The 23,461-nt window shown below is 46.8% G+C and overlaps 1 protein-coding gene across 1 annotated transcript; it reads right to left on the reverse strand.

Annotated features, from left to right (window-relative positions):
• Nucleotides 1-648: 648 nt before the first annotated feature.
• Nucleotides 649-23,126, reverse strand: SIAH2 (siah E3 ubiquitin protein ligase 2). The gene is made up of 2 exons (XM_035133901.3): nucleotides 21,733-23,126; nucleotides 649-2,635 (listed from the first exon to the last, which is right to left on the reverse strand). The coding sequence occupies exons 1-2, from the start codon at nucleotides 22,153-22,155 to the stop codon at nucleotides 2,078-2,080; spliced, it is 981 nt and encodes a 326-aa protein (XP_034989792.1). The 5' UTR covers nucleotides 22,156-23,126; the 3' UTR covers nucleotides 649-2,077.
• Between the last annotated feature and the right edge of the window lie 335 nt (nucleotides 23,127-23,461).

Consider the following 23,461-nt stretch of genomic DNA (forward strand, 5'->3'; position numbering starts at 1 on the left):
ACTCTTCTTCTTCTTCTCAGTGCATCTAGTGACAACAGAGTTATTGTGGAAAGCAGAAAAGGTACAGGGCCCTATTCTAGGTTATTAGAGGAAACTCAATTAGTGTTGGGAGAGGGGATGAAAACTCGCAGGCACCCATGGGAGGCGGAACAGTGCGCTGCCCAACACCCACGCGCTGTTCTGAGCAGCCATACAACTCTTTAAGTGTACAAACCAAACTTAAAAATAGAAAGCATAATGTTGGTGGTCAACAAAAGAGGTTTAAAGATTCTCTCGAGGCTAATCTAAAAAAATGTAGTATAAAACACCTACAACTGGGAAACACTGGCCTGCGAGCGTTCTAATTGGAGAACAGCCTTTACCAAAGGTGTCATGGGCTTTGAAGACGCTCAAACTCAGGATGAAAGCGGGGAACGTGCTAAGAGGAAGGCACGCTTGGCAAACCCTCACCATGATCAACTCCTGCCCGGAAACCTATGTCCCCACTGTGGAAGGACGTGTGGATCCAGAATCGGCCTCCACAGTCACTTACGCACTCACTGTTAAAACCGTGTTTATGGAAGACAATCTTACTTGGCTACGAAGGATCGCCAAAGAAGAAGAAGATATGATGGATGCGCAAATGCTTTTCCAGACAGCCCAAGGACATTATTTTTGCAAAATATTTATTTAAAAAACTAGAGTAAATATGGCAACAACAGGAAACTTAGATAGCAAAGAACATAAACAAGACGAATCGGCACATCGCTTTTCCTTGTGTTATTTGAAAATAGCTTTTACAATGTTAATGTCAAGTACGCCAAACATCCTGGGTATATTTATAGGTGGGACCTATTTTTAAAACTGGTCAAAACACATCTTGTTTTTTTGCCACCATGTTAAGTTAGCAGCTTCCACAAAATGTTGAGCCTCTTCAGCTCTTGCTGAAATGGATGGATGAAGAGGGTCAAACATTTTGCAGGCGTATGGAAACTCTTTCTTTTTTTTGGAGGGCAGGGGGAACAAACTCTGTTGGGAAGGAAAAGGACAAAACAGCAACAGCAAGACCAACCAGATGACAGTAGTACCGCCTGTTAAGTGTGTGAAACTACTGTGTGCAAAAGAACACGCCTGAGACATGTTCTGTATCCGCTAAGGCTTCGGCGTCTTCCTGCGTCGCTAAGAAGTGATACTACTGAACTCCAATTTCTCTCTCTTTTGTTCTGTTACAAGGCTAATCACTAAGATCATCAAGAGAAGCAGATTGGTGCGGCTACACACACAAATGCAGCAGAACAAGCTGGTAACATTTTAGGTTGCAGGTGATAAAAGGTCCCACACTCAGACATGAAAAAGTTCTGGCAAATGAGAACACTACTACAACAGGGAGATGCTCGGCTGGAATAAGAAGTTATAAAGGTTGCTGTGTTTGTTTTTTTTAAGTGCCCCCCTTGCCGTTTGAAGGAGCACAATGCACTCCTAAGGAGTCCACCTCCCACATTCTGCATGTGCAAACTGCCTCTTTAAGTCCATTTCGCTGCTTCTCTTCTGATTCCATTATGTTTAAAAAAGGTTTCGCTTGTCAAGAAAAGGGAATCCTTTTAAAACCTTAAATAATGCTATTTCTTTAAAAAAAATAAATCTCCTCCCTTCTTTTCAGATTAACAGGATAAAGTTATCTTAACGGTCCTGTTAACTGTGCTTTAAAAACTCCGCAGTACAGGCAGGTGGCGGCGGCAGTGAAGGAGAGAATGAGGATAGAAAATGGCCGGTTAAGAAAGAACCCTAAAGTCCCCTTCCGGCATCCCCCGCTCACACGATTAACAATTACACAGGTCCCACATCATTGGGGAGCCTATGCACATGGAGTTGCCTCCCTGGCGCGAACGCCCTTCTCCGCAACAAGGGGATGGTGGTGCCGCGATGACCGGGGTACATGTGTGCCAGGGGGCTGGGGCCCTGTTCTCCGCTCATGTGATTGTTAATAGGGTGTGAGGGAACACCTGAAGAGGGCTACAGTGGAACGCCATAAAAAAAAATAAAAACAGTCAAGTGAAACAAAAGACGACAACATGGTCTCAATAATTACATAGAAATATCACGGACAACACGTAGAAATAGTCACATTGATCCCGAGGTTCCCATTGTCTGCAAAAAGGTGTGCTATGGCAGTGTCGAAAACAAGGCAGTCGCAGTTCATAATGGCCGCCGCCACCCCGTCGTGGATGGACCGCGGGGTCGCCTCCCAAGTCAGCCTCCGCCGGTTGCCGTTCAGTTCGAGTCTGTACGCAAAGTTCTCTGCCTGTTTGCGGGTGCCGATGAGCAGGACGATGGCGAAGAACTGCTGGTGGCCCTCGTACTTCTCCTGCTTCTCCAGAACCAGCATGAAGTGGTGGCCAAAGCAGGACTGCATCATCACCCAGTCCACGGCCCCTGGCAAGTTAATGTCCGTGGCGAGGAAGACGATGTCCTCCCCTTGTAGGGTGGTGATGCTCTTGTGGGCGTGCATGAGGTGCGACATGACGGCTTCCAGCGAGCCCTGCCACTTGCATGAGGCACCGGGGCACGGGCAGGAGTAAGGGCGGTATTCGCAAACGTCTTCATGCTCCGGCTTTTCTGTATGGTGGAGTGTCAGGGAGCAGCCTGTCGTGGCGTACTGGAAGGAGACAAAAAATAAAATAAAATCAAGGGTGGGCGAGTGGGAAGCACGGCTATAAAGCAGAATTGACAGCTTGCTGCTTGAAATAGGTTTTCAGGGATGAAATCGAATGGACTGAAATACCCTGAAACGAGAGCTTGCATTATAATGCACAAACCCAAACGTCTACATTATTTGAACATAATGGCTGGTCTAAACCATGGCTATCCTCCACCAAATGCCAAGATTTCTGGATGTCATGTTGAAGACTTGTAACCAAGGTGAGGCTGTGAATTATTATTTCAACCGCATTGCTTTCCTCTGACCTTTTGAGTTTCCCCACCACCTGTCCTCTGATCCTTTTTCACTGGGTGTGCCAGAGGTTCAACTTGTGGACTTTGTCTCTAAGGCATGCATTCTGACCCCAATCTGTGGCACCCTCCACAAGTCTAAAAGCATGCAATAGAGGGGGGGGGGGGAATGCCACACAAGGCTTGCTGGTTTGGGGGCAGGAGCCTCGTGCCATGAATGACTTTAGGATTTTAATTCACGAGCGGAGACCGCTTGCTAACGAAGGTTGCAATATGGGTGGGTGTGCGATTACATGAAATTACAATCATTTTTAATTCAAAGTAAGTGGCAGTTTAAAGACTCCATTTGTTTTTATGGCAAACGTTTAACAGAGCAAACAGACTCAACCGATTTCTCAGGCGAAAGCAACTGCCAAAAATTTAGCTCCTCCAGCGACTCCCGTGGCAGCCATCAACTTCACACAAGCGCCGCAGAGCATAATTAATTTTTAACAACTACTCTGAAATGTTTCACAAGGTCCAGTGCACAGCACCCAATAGTCAACTTTTCAAAAATTAAAACCACACTTGGCCTAAATTCAGATTTAAAAGCCTCACTCGCTGAATGGCATGATACATCAATCACTCTCAGATATAGATATATTAAGGAAAGCACTGTAGTCCCTTTGCACATGTTTTATTCTAAATGCTAAGCGGCATGTACAAGTTTAAATAGCGACACTGCACATGCGAGATGACTAGCAGTGGAAGGACATGTTGGGGCAGCAGCACTCACCCAGCCTACCAGAAGCTGCTCGCCAGAGGGACAGTGGGAAGGGAGAGAGGGCAAAGAGGTCAGTGATGGTGTCTGTTACTGAACTTGCTGGTTTGAGAGTTGTTAGGAGACACCCATTCCCCTCCCAGAGTTATAATCATAGAATCATAGAGTTGGAAGAGACCACAAGGGCCATCCAGTACAACCCCCTGCCGAGCAGGAAACACCATCAAAGCATTCTTGACATATGCCTGTCAAGCCTCTGCTTAAAGACCTCCAAAGAAGGAGACTCCACCACACTCCTTGGTAGCAAATTCCACTGCCGAACAGCTCTTACTGTCAGGAAGTTCTTCCTAATGTTTAGGTGGAATCTTCTTTCTTGTAGTTTGAATCCATTGCTCCGTGTCCGCTTCTCTGGAGCAGCAGAAAACAACCTTTCTCCCTCCTCTATATGACATCCTTTTATATACTTGAACATGGCTATCATATCACCCCTTAACCTTCTCTTCTCCAGGCTAAACATACCCAGCTCCCTAAGCCGTTCCTCATAAGGCATCGTTTCCAGGCCTTTGACCATTTTGGTTGCCCTCTTCTGGATGCCCAGAGTTGTTTAACAATCAATCCCTTTTCCCACAAAACTCTGGGAATTATAGCTCTGCGAGGGGGAATAGAGGCCTCCTAACAACTCTCTGCACCCTTAACAAACTACAGTTCCCAGGGTTGGCCACCAACCCGCTTCCAGGCCCAATTTAAGATGTGACTGTAATCTGGGTTAACTGTTTTTAATTCTGAATTTGAAGGAAGTCAGTTTTCTTACCTAGGCATCCACCTGCAACAATACAGGGTTGTTGTAAAGATGACTGTGTGTGTGTGTGCAGTGGTTTGAGCACCTGAGATAAACTCATTATTGTTGTTATCATTCCTATACCATGTTATATTATGTCCAGTTCTTTCTAACCTAGAAGTTTTCATTCCATCTCACATATAGATGAACCGTACTTGGACCGCAGCATTTCCCACTGAGCTTTGTCAGCTAAGCAGCATCAGTAATTATGCTATATATGAAAATCACTTTAGTTCTGCTGATGCTGCTAAGGATAATATTACAAAGCTCAACACTAAAACCTACACCTATGTTAAGAGAAAGGTGAGAGGCATTATTATTATTATTTTGCTTCTTGACAATTTTCTGAGATGTCCACTCCTGCGTGTACAACATGCTACATCTCAGTTTGGAGCAAGGTGAGCAGATGGGATTTTTTGATCCTGCAAACTCCTGCAAAGCACGGAAAGGACCGGCCAGTAGGCGAGAACATGTCACTCAGCTCTTGTGTAGTGTTTGCTCGCTGCACAGAAAATCCCCCAAACTCAACAGCTTCAAAGGCACACACAGACCCATAAGAAGTTGCGGTGAGCTTGTTAATGTATAAAAATATTACACAAGGTACAAAAGGTCAAAAGCACGGAAACAGAAGACCTGTGTGAACCATGAGACTTGGGGAATTCTTTCGGGGGAACTCCTATGGGGCCAAATTATTATTGCCAAGACAGACAACTTTTCAAGTTTCTGGACGTCGTGGTTGCAATGGAAAAAATTATTTAGCATTTAGATGACAGGTGAGAAACAGGCTTTCCCACCTCCAGACGCTTTCAACCCATTCTCTCCCTGACCCAGCTCTTTTAGAGATTTCCCCTCTGCCCTCTTGTTTCATTACTTCTAAATGGTAAAGCGACAGGGGGAAATCCAAACTATGCAAATTAAGTGTTTTAAGAATATCCACTTGTGAATAACAGGGCCGTCTTAAGCACATCCAGCACCCTGGCGCAAAGATCCCTCCAGAGCCCCCCCTTTCCCAAAATTTAGAGCTCGGGCCCAACTTGCACACCACCTCACAGCCCCGGGAGCCGCCGGCCACAGAAGAAGCCGCGATGTGGCTAGCCAGACCGCCGGAACCCCAAGCTCAGTGCTCTTGCTGCTGCCCAGCGGCCCGAGGAGCAGGAGGCAGTTGCTACGCCGCCGCCTGTGCCCCGGGGAGTGGTGGTGGGGTAGCGGGCATTGCTGACGCAGAGGAGGCCCCTCGGGAGCTGCTCCCGCCACCGCCACTCCCGCAGACGATAGCGGCTCGGCGAGGAGCAGCTGAGGGGATTCCTGTGGCCGAGGGAAAGGAGGTGCCATAGGGCTTAGTGGCTGGTTGCGCCACGCCAACCATCTGGCAGCGTGCAGGGAAAGGGAAGGCCGCTGGCAAAGCCACGTGCCCCCCCCCCACTCGCTGGGGCGCACCTGAGAGGCCAGCACCCTGGCGCAACAAGCCACTAGGCCCTATGGAAAAGACGCCTCTGGTGAATAATGTATTGTGGGCATAACGTTTCAATTTCCGTGGAATACAATTCTTTCTGCCCAAGACACACACACACACAGCCTAGATTACAAATCTTATCCTACCCCATTTATCAACAGTTTTAAGAGTTTCTTTTACAGCCTGGTCAGTGAGCTTTGGCTTTATAGCACAAACTGTCCCCCCCCCCAAAAAATAGCCTGCAGAGAGAGAGAGAGAGAGAGAGCACATGCTGCAGAGAACCTGGCGGGTATCACATAGGTTTTATGTGCAAAAATGAAAGCACAGCAAACTGCAGCAGCCTGCCTGGCCTGCCAGATGGTATCACAGACAGGAACCTTCTGTATTGCAGCAATGTGCTTATTGCTAATAATACACAACTGAAACGGCCGGCTTTGATGTCACACAATTCATTATTGCAGCGGGTAATTGTGGTAGTGATTGTGACAGTGACTCATCTGCATAGAAGGCTTGATCTAGATAAAGATGTCTAGACAGCTCAGGAGAACAAGACCTTTCAGGTTAGAGACCAAACAAACCAAGGGCCCATTAAGAGTTTATGGGCTGTGGTTTTCTTGGCAGACACTGGCATCCAGGTGGTGAGAGAATTGTAGCATCTCCGTATAACTTGGGGGAGGAGGGCGGGAGAAATATGAAGCAGAAATGCACAGGTCCATGTGCTTGAACACTTGGGGACATGGACGAGAGTCGCCTCTGAGAGCACATTTACATTTCGGGGGGGGGGGGCAAAATTTCTGTGCATTCTTGCATCTGCCACTGCCAGATAGCAAAGCAAGCAACATTTGAAATGGTGCCAAGCCTCTTACACAGAGGTGGGAAGCACTCAAGCAGCAGAAACCGAGAACCCAGCACATTAGTTCTACGGTACCCAGGGACATGTTCATACTTGCCCCATTGCCTGGCTATCTCTAAAATATGCATAACAGCCCATGTTTTATTCCGGACGTCTCTCGTTTCCTTTGGGTGAACACATACGTCCACGACACATCTCTAAAAAGCTGTGCACTGGAAACTTTACTTTGAGCTACCTTATAACAAAACATGGAAACATGACCGGTACAACATGTTTGCTTTTTTCCTGGGTGGGGAAGAGAAAAGAGTGGGAAGATCGTGATTATATCACCCACAACTGGCCTATTTGCACAAGCAATGCTGGAGCCCACATTTAGAGTTGCAGTGTTTTAGGGGCCTCAACAATGCCCCTTAATCACCGTCAGTGTCACTGAGGACGCTGGGGCATGAACACACCCCACCCCCAGATACCGCTAACTATTCTGGGGTGCAGCTCTCAGATTGCAAGGCAAAATCGCTTAGAGCTGGGCAAATGGCTTGGCCTAGCCCAGATCTCACTGGAAAATGCCAAGGGGGGGGGGGTTAATATGTACAAGACAGGACCTTGCATCTCACATGAATCTCTGGCCTGCTGGCAGCTAGATACAAAAACCTTGTTACAGAAGCTAGCTCTGAAGCCCCCACAAAGCTGAAGGTGGAAAGTTTTAGATCCTGTTAACATCTATTATCTATTTCACCAACTTGGCTCTTTTCAATTATTCCAAGTTTCCCTCCGAGATGCATTGTAAGCTGTGCCGTGCCATCCCCGGCAATCACCGTTAACTGCAGTCTCAGGAGCTGTATAGGTCAGCACATGCTGAGCTGGGCACATAGCTAATTGCTTGCCTATATTATTAGTTTTGCATTTGTGAAATACTGTTCCCTTACACTACAATTTCGCTATCGGTTCTAAAATGCAGAAGTTGTCTTCTGCAGTTGTCATTTAGGTCTGAGCACACGGCAGGTCTGCACCCTGCAAGCAAAGGTTTTCCATTTGGTTGCAGAATCTGGTTACCGTGAGCATTTCGACAAAAGAGAATTTCCAGGTTCTCATCACAGCTACAAAGGTCCAGACGCTTACTAAGCGTGAGCAAAAATGGCTGGTGAAATATCGGAAGCCAGAGGAAAACTGAACTACTGGAAGCAGAACTGTGCAAAATATATGCTTATATATTTGTATATATATATACAAATATATATATTTGTATATATGTATATATGCATATATATATGTGTATATATGCTTTTTGAGCAAATCAGGCAAAGTCTAGTAAGGTTAACAGGGAGCTGCTTTGAAGAGGGTCTGCATACTATAGTTCGTAGTCAATTCCTGGTCAGCACCACCCAAAGTTTGCATGAATTTGGAACTCAAGGCAAAGTATGTTTAGAACAGCCTTCCCCAACCTGGTGCCCTTCACAGAGCTGTCTCTGGTGGGGCTGAAAGGAGCTGCAGTCCAAAACATCTGGAAGGAACCAGGTTCAGGGAAGCTGATTGAGAACATGTCCGGAAATGGATGAGGGAATCTGCATTTGTGAGAAAGAATGGGGAAGTGCGTAATCCCCCAGTATATGCCTGATCCTCCAAATTGTGTTTGTAGGACTGGAATTTGCAATCAAGCCAAGGCACCTTTTCCTTAAAAAGAAAAAGAAACACTATTTTTGGAGCAGATACAACTAACATCACAAAAATGTTTAGATTTAAATTATTAAGAGGGTTTCTCTGAGCAATGCAATTTGATTTTAATTTTTAAGATGCTTCATTTTGGTTGGTGGGAAATTAAGCATGATTGCTGCTAGGTTTTTCTAACTTTCCGCTTTTGCCACCTTACACTGTGTTACAATGCTGCGGTTTTGTATATTGCATTGCAGTTTAAAAATAAGTTTAAAACACACACCCAAGAAACAAGGACCAGCCATGAATAATCTTCTAGTTAGTTCCCTCTCTCACCGAAGAGAATTTTTAGCTAAAGCTAACAATAGACTGGGAACAATCTACACCTGGCGAACAATACCGATAATCTGGGCAGATCTGGGGAAGCCGCTGCTCAGGGACCGAGTGGATGAAGAACAGAAAAGATCAAAGAAGAGGGGGAAGAGCAGTAGGACTCAAGGGACAGTGTGGCACGTTCAGAATCAGAACTAAGGAGAAGGTCCTAGACAACCACCAACAATCTAAGCAAAGATCCAATGGAGGAGTCATAGACTGGGGCCACAAGTGCAATGGGTACCCTCCATATATTCTTGGACTCCCAACACCCATCAGCCTTACCCAGCTTGGCCAATGGCCAGGAATTATGGGAGAGCACTAAACTGGCTACCCTAAGATTCAAGCCACATGGTAAACTCCAGCCTCAGAGGAAGTGATAAGAAGTAGATGGGCAAATGTCAGATCAAAGGCAGCATCAGGAATAAGCAGTGGCCAAGAATAAAAAAGAGGACCAAAATCATAGAATCATAGAGTTGGAAGAGACCACAAGGGCCATCCAGTCCAACCCCCTGCCAAGCAGGAAACACCATCAAAGCATTCTTGACATATGCCTGTCAAGCCTCTGCTTAAAGACCTCCAAAGAGGGAGACTTCACCACACTCCTTGGTAGCAAATTCCACTGCCGAACAGCTCTTACTGTCAGGAAGTTCTGTCAGTTGGAGCCCATGCCAAAATGAAATAGCATAGGCACAGGAAGGCAATGACATTTTTTTTTTGTCATCTAAGCAAGGAGGGTACTGGACCTAGGAAGGTTTAGAGAATTTGTTGGGAATGAATTCCAAAAAACGAAACTCCTTTGGTCCACACCTCCTCACTAATGTGTTGATTGGAACTCGAACATCTTTCGGTGAGGTAGGCTGAGGGTTGCCTTTTGATACATTTTAATCTTTTTTTTTATTAAAAAAAGGCCAGTACCTTTTTCAAAGCCTGGCTGCTGCTGCAGTGGGTGCTATGCGCATTCAAAACAGGGCCAGAAATGCGCCATGAAGACTATACAGAAAAAGATGGTTGCAACACATCCTTCACAATATCTCTGTGAGGATGCTATGGGGGGGGGGTTGGGGGTTGGCAACCTTGTTTTCCTATACACGTACAATATTCCTACCGTAGGAGGAATGCTGTTTCATCCCATCCCAACACCCACAGGCTTATCCAGCCTCATTTTGAATGCCAGCAGCAGCAAACTTTCCAGCTGTTTGGAGTGGTTATGACCTGTAAAACAATATAAAAATACCATATTTTCCCATGTATAAGACGTCCCGTATTTTGGGGGACTCCAAATTAAGAGAACATCCCTCAGCACTACCCATGTATAAGATGAGCCCCAATTTTAAACCTAATTTTTTGGTAAAAAAACAGCAACCTAATCTTATACATGGAAAAATACAGTATATATTAATAGGAAGCCCCCAAACCACCTCCTAAGTCCTTTTTCCAAGATTTTTTTTTTTTAAAGAAATATGCCCATTAATATGGAAACCAAAAGAACACGTAAAAATGACATGGGCTGATGCCTCCATACCTAACTGCAGCTTCCATATGTATAAGGGGAGTAAGTATTCAGGTCACACCTGGACAATGGGAGTGTCTGTAGTCCAATTTGAACACTCATTTAGCATCACCAAGCGTCTTGGGTCTTGCAGAGGGCTCACCACCTCTCCCTCCACCATACTGATAACGTCATCTATGACATGGGTGCTCCATGCAATTCTCTCGCATGAAGGCCAAGTGTAGATAAATGACAGCGGCGTTTGCTTGAACTGTGGAAATTCAGGTATTTCCACTATGATCTGCTACATTGTATTCCAGTCTTGTTCCTAAGAGGCACTCACATTGTGTGGCAGGTTAGGATAAGAACTAGTGCGCTTCAGAGTTGTGCAGGGACACAACTGTAAATACTAATAAATAATATTTATTAGTGTAGAACTGTAAATAATAAAGACCTCTTTAACCAGGCCTTTGGCTGATTGACATCAATGCCTTTAAAAAATGTGTTGTGAAAGGGGATTATTGGTTGTTTTTACTATGCATTTTCTGTTTTTTATACTGTGATTTTTTATGTAGTGAACCGCCCTGAGATCTACGGGTATAGGGTGGTATGCAAATTTTAACAACAACAACAACTGCAACAACTGTAGCTTTATAATACTATGAAGATTACCACCCAAGATCAGGAGAGCTAATCTGAACTAAAGCGGAAGTCTAGATATACAGGCAAATATAATTATATGGATTGCGGAAAGAAAGAAAAAAGTTGGTGTGATTACAATCCCATCTTTCCTCCGAGGTGTTTTTTTTTGCTAGCATAAATTCTCTCACATTTTGTCATCACAACAACCCTCCCTGTAAGGTAGGTTAGACAGAGAAATGGGGATTGGCTCAAGGTCACCCAGTGGGCTTCGTGGGATCTGAACCCAGGTCTTCTCAGTCCTAGCCTGACACCAAACACTGCAAGGTGGCGGTACCCCCCCTCCAAGCCAAGTACACTAAAAGACTAACAGCAAAGCCCCTCAACCCCAAATGAAGATGAAGAATGAGTCATTTTGGCTTTCCAAGAGCTGTTGCAGTCAGCACATGCTGGAACCAGGCCTGGGCGATATATCACTCTGCCCTCATACGGACGCAGAGGGAGAACAACCTGGGCGCCAATACAGCTTGTTCCTCCTTCTGCATCTTTAAATTGCTCTGGCCCCTGCAAGCTGGCAGTGGGGTGGGGGCTCTGTGAAACTGCTCAGCTGAGGGGAGTGTGGTTGGTGCTTCCACAGCGAGCCGTTAAAGGAGCCCCAATGCTCTGCCTGTGCGCCCGTGAGGAGGGGGAGTGCAAACAAGCTGCGTTGTCCCAGCCCTCGAGCGCCTGGGTGAAACGGCCTCAGTTCGTGAGGTGAGAGCTGGGGAAGTTTTACCAGGTGTCGTTGTGGTATTTCGCCAAACTGTGATGTTTGCCTGGCGACACACCGCGATGTTGAAAAGCTGATACAGTGGAACCTCGGTTTATGAACACCTCGGTTTACGAATTTTCGGTTTATGAACGCCGTGGACCCATCTGGAACGGATTAATTCACTTTCCATTACTTTCAATGGGAAAGTTTGCTTCAGTTTATGAACGCTTCAGTTTATGAACAGACTTCTGGAACCAACTGTGTTCATAAACCGAGGTACCACTGTATAGCCCAGCCCTAGCTGGGACAATCAGTGCAGACTACTATTTCATTTGTATGCTCTTAAGCAACACCACCTGATTCATGAAAAAGCAGTGCAATTCCTTACCAACATTGCCTGCTGAAATCCGGGGTCTCGCTCCAAATCCTACCTAGTAAACTCCATTCTAAAGAACCCAAACCCCAGCCTTGTAATTAACAGCCCCAGGCTTGTTCCCAACTCATTCATTAAAATCAATCAAAGAACTAAAAATAGAACTGGTTCCCGCCCCTCCCCATCATATTTGTCATCAGCGTTTCTAGAAAACAAACCTTGATCCTGCCTCTTATCATGGCCTTTTAAGTCTTATTTGATCATTATAAAGCAGGAAAACGCATCTATTGATGCAGTCAGACAATGGCTAGTCAGAGGCAGGAAAGTAGCAAGCTATTGATTCATTTTGCTATTATTTTGAGAGGAACAAAAGGTGAACTAGCTTTGCATCACTGAGACCAACAAAGTAAAATAGTATGCTCGGAAGCGAGGCTAGTAGCGATTGGGATTAAAAGCACACACAGCATGTGTATTTCTGCTATTTAAAGACTTGGCCACCACCATGTCTCTCATGACCTCAGCTCCTAACAAGAAGACAACAGGCGCACGCTTGTAAATGCCTACTTGCCATAAACCATGCAAATGTCTTCTCTAAATATCTAAAGCTGCCTAATACACTGAGTAGTTGTCCCCAGGCCAGTCACCTTTGAACCAGTTCCTAGGAGTTGACATCTTTCAAGCCTTCCCTTCCTATTCTCCAAAGGCAGAATTTGGATGTTACAGAGCAATGTTAATAATGACCAACTAACTGCCAGGAAGTTTAGTATGAGACACCATCACACTCATGAAGAGCAATAACATACCCATTTTACAGACGATGATACCACCAAGTATCAGGCGTCAGTGGTCTGCCACAATATGAAGGCATTGCAGAGAGGATAATCAAAGCCTTCTGTTCCATACTCTCTGTCAACATGAAAGCTGTCACTCTAGGAAGGGAGAAAGGAGCCCACTTTTGCCCAAGTGGCAGGAGCGGAAAAGGTGCGGAGTGGGACAAATGGAAAAGCATGGGAGAGAAAGCAAAGTGGCCAGTTCCATCCTTAACTTAGCCAGAAGCCAAATAACACTGACTATACTGTACCATAGAATCATAGAGTTGGAAGAGACCACAAGGGCCATCCAGTCCAACCCCCTGCCAAGCAGGAAACACCATCAAAGCATTCTTGACATACGCCTGTCAAGCCTCTGCTTTTAAAGACCTCCAAAGAAGGAGACTCCACCACACTATATACCAATACCAATTCTGCACATTCCTCTAGGTCAGAGGAACAGGGTGGGTAACAATTCTGGCCACTCCAGTCGCTAACCCAGATCTCCGATGAATGAATAATCTAATAACTGCCCTCTTCTCAGCACTGTGCAAGCAACTCTGCAAAAGACTGCCAAAACCTTAGACCTTAGACACTGCAAAAAAAAAAAATCCAGCAAAGGCACTGTTTGTGTGAAAAAAAAGGATTAGTCAAGCAGGTTAGTTTTGTACTTCCACAAAGTTACTTAGGCTGCCACCCTTTTACCTGGGAGTAAGCCCCACTGAAGTCACCAGGGCTTACTTCTGAGTAACACTTGAACTGCTAGTGAAAAGCTTTTCTTTTTCATGCCCTCTATTCCTCCCTCTCACCCTAGCTATCACTCATGCCACCCATTCTTGGAACAAAAACAAGACACTACTGTACAGCCCATTAAAATCAATAGCAGCTTTGCCATCGATTTCAGTGGGAAATGGGCTGCGCCCATTTGTTTACATGTTGGAGGGGTGGGGTGGTGGGGGAAAGAGAAATCCATTAAGCAATTTCCCCTTCCAGCTGCCAAACAAACCTGTGGTTGCTTGTTTTGGATTAGCAAAGCCTCCCCATAATTGCAGATAATTCCCCTATCGCATGAGCAATGACAATTAAATTGCAAAGACAACCCTTACAGTAGAGTTCAAACACAATTAAGGTTGCATCCTGAAAATCAATTGATTGGTACAGTATCTTTAATTGTCTTAAAGTTTCTTCCAGCACCCCTTGTGGTGGTGCTGATTCTTGGGGTGGCACTTCTATAGAGCTGGCCCAGGCAGAAGATGGGGTAAGAGAGGTTGCTTATCTTGAACATGGGTGCCTCCCATAACAGGTTACCCATGCTGAATCGTGATTACTTTGCTAAACAGAGATGGGCCATACCCTGTCCTTCTGCTCAGATAGGCTGAAGGCAGACAATACAATCAGACAGCTGAAGGTGGCAACAATGAAGACACCATATAAATGTTCTTGTTTATTTTCTCCCACTGCCATCTCTGGCCAAACAGGTTTTGCGAAAGATGCAACAAAACAAAACAATATTTATTTATTTATTTTGCAAACCTTCCAGCAGATGGCAGTGATCTCGGTAAGAGTGGAAGCCACAAGGAATGATGTTTCTATCCCATGCCAGCTTTGACTCTCTCAAAAAGCCACTGTCGTGCTGAAAAAGTGGGGAGGAACCACAGCTGAGTGACATTGCACATGCTATACATGATAACTGTCCCAGGTTCGGTACCTATCTCTGTCTGTTAAAAGGATCTGGAAGGAGCCCCAATCACTACCTTGGACAGCTACTGCCAGTCATGTGTAGACAATGCCAGCCAGCCCACAAGGACAAACAGCCAGACCTACCGTAGTATAAGCAGCTTCCTATGGATCTGAAACTGTATAGCTAGATGCTCCATTTCCTAATGTTTCTGGTGCATATGGAGCACAGCTCAGTGAGAGAAAACGGCCCTTTCCAGACAGTTCAATCCCCAGCATCTCTATGCAGCATTGGGAATGCCCTGGGTCTAAAATCCTGCAGTGCAGACCAGTCATGGGGAATCTGGCCCACAGGCCACTGGGTCTTACAAAATGCTGTGCCTTTGCCCTCATGGGAATACCTAACATCTCAGTCCTCCATTCAGGCAAAAGGCATTCTCAGAGTTCAAGGGCACATTCCAGGCAGGCAAAGGAGGATGCAGACCAGGGCTGGTGCGGCTCGGGAGGGGGCGTGGCCTGTGACGGTGCCCAGGGGCCAGATAGAGAACCCAGAAAGGCCTGGAGGGCCACATTTGCCCAAAGTCCTGAAACTGTCCATCTCCAGAATAGATGATTAAACACAATTTTGTCATCAGATGACAACCCACATTACAATACTTCCTGGGCACCCATTGTTTCCATGGTAATTCTCCTAGAACAGGAAAAGCCTGCATTAAATGTACTTCTGTTGACCTTTAACAGCAACAGGCTAGAAAGGTCAGGCCACTGACTAGTCATGTGCTAAGATACTCTTTTTCTGTTTGAAGGTTGTTGACTTGCTAGACCTGGATGACGTTGACATGACCTTAGTGCCTTGATTTTTATTCTATTTTATTCTTTCTTTTTGGTGCCATGATGTCCACTGGGTGGCCTTGGGCAAATCCCTTTCACTTAACCTGCTGTACAGTCTGACAATTTCCACACAGCCCCACATGTACAGTATGACAGTAATCTAGGCAGAAGGTCATCGAGGCATGGACAACTGTGACCAGGCTATCCCAATCTAGGAATGGCCATAGCTAGTGAATTAGCTGAAGTTGGGCATAAGCACTTCCAGCCACAAAAGCCATTTGAGGCTGGAATCCAGGAGTACACCCAGACTATGAACTTGCTCCTTCAGAAGGAGTGGAACCCCTCCCAAAACAGGTTCTACACATAATTCCCAGACATGGGAACCACCTTCCCCCCACCCCCCACCCACAGTACTTACATCTTATCAGAATTCATCCTCAGTTTATTAACTCCCACCCAGCCCTTCACTGCCTCCAGACACCAGTCCAACACCTTCAGAGTTTCTCCTGACTCAGATGGCACCATGCTCCAAATCCCAAGACGACAGCTCCCATCAATTTCAGATAGATGCCAAACAGCACAGGAGACAGAACAGACCTTTTCTGGGACCCTCACAGCCCCAGAACCACATTGCTGAGCAACCATCTCTTAGTTCTGCTTTCTGGTAGCAACCTTGCAGATAGCAGTGCAACCACTGAAACACAACACCTTCAACTACCACCTCCCTGGGTCACTGCAGAAGAACACCATGGTCAATGTTCTCAAAAGCCACTGAAAGCAAAACCAACAAGGTTGTACTTCTCCCATCTCTTCTTGGATAGAGGTCATCATTCGGGGCAACCAAGGCTGTTCTGGTGCGAAGCAAAGGACTAACTTTCCTTGGCACCTATGAAATATCTTGCCAACTTCACTGTCGCTTGGGCATCACACAAACACTTCCTCTTTAAGTCAGGCATTTTAGAACATCTTTACTGTCTTACTCTCTGACTTCAAGCACACTCTTGTCCACTGGTTGCTTTGTAAGCATGTGCCATTGTTTTACTTATTTAGTGTTTAAAAACCATCCTGAAACCACTGATGGAAGGGCAGAGTGATCCGAACTAAAGGAAGTCGGAATAATTGATGCTAGGGTAAATTATGCTGGTGTAACCTACCCCTATTCCAATCTTTGATCACCAGCAGCAGCAGACTTTGGGCTCCAAAATTTCAGCAGCACCCTGTGCGATGCTAAAATTTGACGCAAACTCCCTGCCTGCCTCTTGCGCTCCATTCTGCGTAATTGTTGTGGTGCTTCCTTCAGTGTGGCACCGGTCATGCTACCCTATAGCTGCCTCTGCTGCCAGTTGAGCTGGCCAGAGGGAAAACAAGCCTTTAAAACAGTTCGACTTGCACCACCCTTTTGGCCAGTGTTAACTTCTGATGGGTTGCTAGGTCATGTTTGGAGTAAGTCTCCCCTGCCCTGTCATGCCCACCCCCCAAACCTCCAGAATCCCCCCTTTTCAGGATTTAACTCACTCAGCTCAGACGGCTATGACGGAGCCCCAAGATAAGGTAGGATGGAGGACCGCAATGCTTTGATTTTTATTGTATTTCCCCCCACTTTCTGGTGGCATATCTTCAGCCGAGCCAGGATGCGAGACTCAGTTCCAACTGAGCCCAGGCTCAGCCTGAGACCTGCCTATTCCCAACTCTCCTCATCCCTGGTGGACCTCGGGCTTGGATTGCTCCCTTCAACAAAATAGAGATAAAACAAAATATGTACAGTACTGTAGGATGTCTCAGAAGTGTCCCCAAGTTATGCCAATCGACCCTGTATGACACCTAACTTCCAGCGCAGCCCTATGCATTTTGACTCAGAAGTAAGTCTTGTTGTGTCCCGTGCGGCTTACTCCCAGGTAACTGGGCATAGGTCTACAGTCCCAGGCTCTAACTCCCAGATGTCCAACTGTCTACTAGCAGGTTCCACTATGCACTGCATACATTTCAGCTGCTACAACGGATCCTCTTCTAGTGACCATTGATCTAAGTTTTGGAAAGAAGAAAAAGGATTTCTGCACCTGCTGCCCTTAAGAGCTGACCCCACTTTTGTGGTCAACCTTTCCACTTGTCCCTTGAAACAACTGTGACATAGACACTCTCCTACCCAAACTAAGGCAATTCTAGTTTTGAGGCAGCAATTATATGTGTGCTTAACAGGCAGTAAACTTCTCTAAATAGAGCAGGTCTCACTTCCGTGTAAACACATAGGATTGCTCTGCAAATTTCAAGAACACACCAATTTTACATGCTAACTGTATTATAAATTATATATTTAATGCTGCCAAAGCTGTAAAAGGTTTGGGTTAGAAAAGAAAATAAGTACTGCATAGGTTTTCATTTCCGTTGCCCTGCCCCCAGAAAAAAAAGCTTTTCCTTTTCAAAATTTCTGGGAATTTTACATCCTATCTAAGTAATATTTTGGAATCATTATGTATACAGCATGGCCTCATTGCAGACACATAGCATAGGTGGCTTATGATGATGTGGAGATTCTCCATGCAATATGTTGATTCTGAAGAAAGCACATTTCAAACATGCAGGTTTTAGTGACTTCCACAGGGAAGCCTACTTTAAAAAAATAAATAAAAATCTAATACTGGTCTTCAACTACAGTTTCCTGATTACCATTTGTTTCTCTGTGTAGAATCTAAATTCAAAACTCTGAACTGCGAGCACTTGTTCTGAGCAACTTGTGATCCACTAAACCAAACGTAGCCTACAAGACATGAACGGTGGTCCAACAGGAACGCAATAAACCTCCAGATTTTGCCACTGGCCTGTTATTGCAAAGCAACAGAGTTGTCGGGACGCCTGGCAGGTCATATACTAGATGCCCAATGACTTGGTAGGTCACACACTAATGAGGAAGGCCCCAAATTCAGTGGCAGAGGACATGCTTAATGTGGGAAAAGTCTTAGGTTCAAGATCCCTGCCATTTCTGGATAGGGCAAGTGGAAGTCCCCTGTCGGAAACGGGAATGCCACAGCCACACAGTGCAGACCAGCCTAAGTCAATAGGACACAACTTTATATGTTCCGACGTCCACATTGCTTTACCCCAACTCCCATTCCTTGTTACACCTAGCTCAATACTGTCACCAGCCTTCCACAAGCTGTATCCCCCAGTCAGGATGACAAACATTCAGCAATGATGAAAGTCGTAGCACAACACCTGGAGCACACCATGCTGAGGAAGGCCGATGTGTCAAACTAAATGAACCAACATTTGACGTGGTATCAAGTTGGCATCCTGAGATGTTCAGGCCTGGAATGAAGACGCTGCCAGCTACTCAGTCAGACCATTTGGCTGATCGCCATTTGGGTAGGTTTTATTCCAGCCCTGCTGCTACCTGCAATCCCAAGACTGGACCTTCTGTAAGCACACTCTATGACGGCGTCCCTTAAATCTAAGAACTAGGTGCTCTTTTGCAGTACCATTCCCAAAACAGTGTAAGAAAGGAGCTGTCTTCCCTAAACGCCCCCTTCCCCTCAAAAAACAAAACAAAACCCTGGTTGAATTATAGTGGAACGGACTCCCCCGGGAGGTGGTGGACTCTCCTTCCTCGCAGGCTTTTAAGCAGAGGTTGGATGGCCACCTGTCATGGATGCTTTAGTTGAGAATTCTGCATTGCAGGGGGTTGGACTGGATGACCCTTGGGGTCCCTTCCAACTCTCCATGATAGTATCAGTGGTTCAACGCAGCAACTCTCTATTTCCACAAGTTTAATTTCTTTTTTTTGGATTTCATCCCTGGAGCCCTTCCGATTGAGACTATTAACGTGGGCAACATGGTCGCTTCCAGCTTGCTTTTCATCAACACGACCTTAAGATCTGTGTCAATGTCATTTTAGAATGGTTTAGAGTGCATATTGATCAGCCTAAACCTGCATCTTGGGAGCGAAACCGACACCGGCATATCTAGTTTAAGAGAGACAAGGGCCTGAAGATTGGCACTGATAGAAAGCTTGGGTGGAAACAGCTCTTCTCTCTGCCAGCTGCCACCTTGCTTTTTATCTTAGTTAGGATGCTTCCAAACAGCCTCTCCCCCCTAAAAACTCGCACTGATTGAGAAAAAAGGGGTGGGAGCATTTAAAAGAAAAAGGTTGTTAACGGCACCACCACCAGAGATGGGATGTCGATGCTGTTGCTTCTTTGTGCAATCCACACTTCATTTTTCTTAGTCCATATGGACTAACAATTAGCTACAGTGGTCCCTCGACTTACGAACTTAATCCGTTCCGAATGCACATTCGTAGGTTGAAAAGTTCGGAAGTATAACGCAGTTTCCCATAGGAAAAAAATATTCGAAAAAAATCCGTAAGTCGAAAAAACCACATGTAAAAAATCGTAAGTCGAGGAAACCGCATTTAAAGCTGCCAACGGATGTAGAAAAATTCGTAAGCGTGCGGCCATTTGTCCCGTTCGTAAGTTGAAACCTACGGATGTCAAGTAATTTGTAAGTCGAGGGACCACTGTATACTCATTCCAATCGTGAACTTGGGTGGTCAAGGGCCGGTGGCTTAGGAGTGAAACGGGGTCACCCCATAATAAGCACTGAACAGGAGCATTCCTCTTGGAGGGTAGGGATATGCTGCAACCATTTTTACTAATAATAATAATAATCACAAAGCACAAGGATCAGCACTGTCCCAGTGTAGGTTGCAGGTGCCCTTAAGCTCCAATCCTGCCCCCTTCCACAACAGCAAAAGACGTCATCAACAGAACTCTCACTCTCTGACTGAATGCAGAGGAGCTCTGTGGCTTTGGACATACCAATATGGGAAGTTCCTGAGCTTCCGGCTTGTTATTTTAGGGGATACAAACACATTTCATCAGCAAAAGTATCTCTGGGGGGGGGGATGTCTCTGTGGAGGTAATGTGTGAAGATTGTAAAGGAGAATCAGGTGTGTACACCTTTCTGCACCCACCAATTCTCCTTTGCACCCACTTCCATCCCCCAGCTGCCTGCAACCGAATTATGCAGGATAAAAAAAACAGGTGGAAAACTTGTTGGTGGGGGGAATCACCCCTCCCCACATCCCCCTGGCCTGCCCCTTCTCCCCTGCCAACTAACACACTGGAACCCCACTTGTCTCTCGCTCTGTCAAGTTCTGCCTTTAAGGTTGACTCAGAAGTGTGAAAGGAGGAGGAGGGAAAGGTACCACATTTCATGGGCCTTTGCACACATCTTCTGCCATGTTTAGACCACAGCCCTAATTCCCTTAGCGCAGAGCGCAGACTAACAGGGAGTGCATTAGCACCAATGTGTTTCAATTAACCGAGACACTTGGCAAGGCTCCCTACACACAGAGTCAAGAATCTATTGACTGACTGAGCTATCCATCTCTGGCCTCCCTGTTAAAAAAAACAACTCCTGTTTTACTAATCCAGCTACTGCTAAAAGAGTTTCCAAATCATTTACAAACTTTTATGCTCCCTTAGATCTCCATTCCTCAGTGGCCACTATTTTTGAATTATACATTAACTCTCTGGTGTAACATAGCATGCGCTGTCTTGTGTAAGCAGGGATGAGGTATAACTATGACATGAGCCAATAATAATAAATGAGAGATTTTTAAAGTCTGTGTGTTCTTTCAAGTGCTCCAAGGTCTTCACATACATTTATACCAGGGGTCCTTACAACTAAAGTAGGGTAATACTCCATATTGCAAGATACTAGGGAGCAAAACTGAGAAATACTGGCTTGGGTACAGCCCTGGCACAAGGTCAGGTGTAAAAGCCGGTAGCTCTCTGGCCCCATTCTCTTGACAACAATGCACCCAAACAAATAACAACAGAGCAAAGATCTGCATTCTTGAGAGGACCATGGACACTGTTTACTACCCTGCACTACCTCTTTAGCTTGAAGAGTAATGGGGTTATGTCTAAAGGCTGCTTGGAATAGTGGTTTGGACTTAAAGGTGGCGGAGGCAGAATTACAGACGTAGATGCATCTTACATTAAAATGAAAACAGTCTCTGAGAAACAGCTCCCCAGAAAAAAGGGCACTTTGTATTTGTTTCTAATGAGGAGTTAGTTAGTGGAAGGCGGGTGGGTGTGTGCTCCCGGGGTTCGTCCCAATACTTCCCAGTAGGGTACGGAGAATTTCAGAGAGGTGGCTTTAAAAATAACACCTGGATCACTACAACCTCAAGGGCAGGTGCTGAACCACGCTGCTTCCCTCGACCCAGCGCCCTCTCCCCGCCCACCTTTCCGGCGGCTGTGCCGGTTACCGCCTACGAGGTTCCCCCTACCTGCCCTTCCTTACCTTGCAAGGGAAGAGGACGGCCGAGGCCACTTTTTCCATGGCCAGGTTCCTGATGCTGGGGGTCAAGGATCCCCGGCACGTGGGGCAGCAGCTCAGCTTCTGCCGGCATTGGTTGCACACCAGGTGCCCGGCCTGGCACTGCAGGATCGGGGGCAGCACATAGTCGAAGCAAACCGGGCACTCGAAAAGCGAGGTCAGCTCGTGGTGCTGAGGCGAGACCGGCCCGCCGCTGCCTTCGCCTCCTCCAGGGCTCGAGATCACAGCGGCCGCGGCGGGGACCGCGGAGGAACCGGCCCCGGCGGCAGAGATGGTGGCGACGGCGGCGTTGGCGGCAGGGGCAGCAGCCGGCGACGGTGTGTGCTGCTGCTGCTGCTTGCCGCAGGGTTTGCTAGCGCTGGGTCCGGCGGAGGACGGGCGGCTCATCTCGGTCGGGACAAACCATCGAACGGCGGGCACCGAGCTGATTCGCTCACCGAATCCCCGCAGGCCCCCGCCAGCGAGACTCAAAACAACAGCGCCCGTCTCCCTGGAGCCGCTGCTTCTCCTCGGAGAGCCCGGCCGGGCCTCGCCTCCGCGCCGCAGGAGAGCGCGAGCGTTCCAAAGTGTGTGCGAACGTTCCAAAAGAGAAGCCCCAACGTTCCACCGGGCCAGCTCAGCGTTCTAAGCCGCTCCTCCGCCCCCGGCGGCCCTTCCGCTCCTCCCCCGGGCAAAGCGCGCGTGGTTCCTCCTCAACCCCCACTCCCCCATGCACGCCGTCCCTCCCCGGAACATTAATCTGACGCAAGAAAGAGAGGCAGGGGGTGGTGCAGAGAGTCGCAGCCTGCTCCCGAAGCCGATGCTTGCTCCTACTGAGCATGCCCTTGGTCTTTGCTGATGGCAAGGCGGAGACTTCTGGGTGGGGCGGGGGGGGGGGCGGAGAAAGAAAGAGAGAGAGAATGGGCGGGAGCGAGGAAGAAAGGAAGACATCGGTGCCCCCTCTCTCCCTTTCCCCGCCGGGCTCACAATAATCTGCTCCTGGCGATTCTAGCGGAGGCATCCCCCCCTCTAACCCCCCCCCCCAACAGCGGCCGCTGAAGGCAAGAGAAAAAGGGGGTTGTGGAGATGGGCACGCGTGCACATGGAAGCTGCTTCTTCACTCTATTGTTCAATGGCGTAGCAGAGCCAGGATAGGAGCTCCGGCCCGCCATCTGCTGGGCATGGAACTCACTGCTTCGCCCGAGCCAATAATAGATCCCACAACAGACCGCGCTGCTTCTCTTTGGAGAGAACCCATCGCTGTGTTGTACTGTACCTCCAAGAAGCTGGAGGAAGCAATGCAGTTGCGGGGGGACCTCAGGATGCTAGATTAGGTGGGCCGCCGGCCTGACCAAGCAGGGCAGTTATTCTTGTGTTCTGAAGGAGAAAATGTTGTGATAAGGAGAGCACAGATCCGTGTAGGATCCCCACTGGCTGCAATGGGATTTACTTCCCACATAATATGCACAAAGGACCCCTGTGCTGGACCTGCTATTTTTGTTGATCTTACCCAGGCAGTTGGTGACTGGCTTGTGTCTCTTCCACAGCACAGACATTAGTACCAGTCTATAAAGTAAATATTTACCTACTTACTTATTAAATTTATATTCCGCCCTTCACCCGAAAAGCAAAGGGTGGTTTACAGCATAAAAATGCAAAATGGGGACACAAAATAGGCACACAAACCCCAATAACCCACCCTACAATCACATTT

Source organism: Zootoca vivipara, chromosome 5 (genome assembly GCF_965207765.1).
Source record: "Zootoca vivipara chromosome 5, rZooViv2.hap1.1, whole genome shotgun sequence".
NCBI classification, from domain to species: domain Eukaryota; kingdom Metazoa; phylum Chordata; class Lepidosauria; order Squamata; family Lacertidae; genus Zootoca; species Zootoca vivipara.

What these genes read in the sequence shown, in the direction of transcription:
- SIAH2 (XM_035133901.3), bottom strand. Translation starts at nt 22,155, where the DNA reads ATGAGCCGCCCGTCCTCCGCCGGACCCAGCGCTAGCAAACCCTGCGGC. An exon ending in CCGTCCTCTTCCCTTGCAAG is followed by an intron (nt 2,636 to 21,732) that starts GTAAGGAAGGGC and finishes GTCTCCTTCCAG; the next exon opens with TACGCCACGACAGGCTGCTC.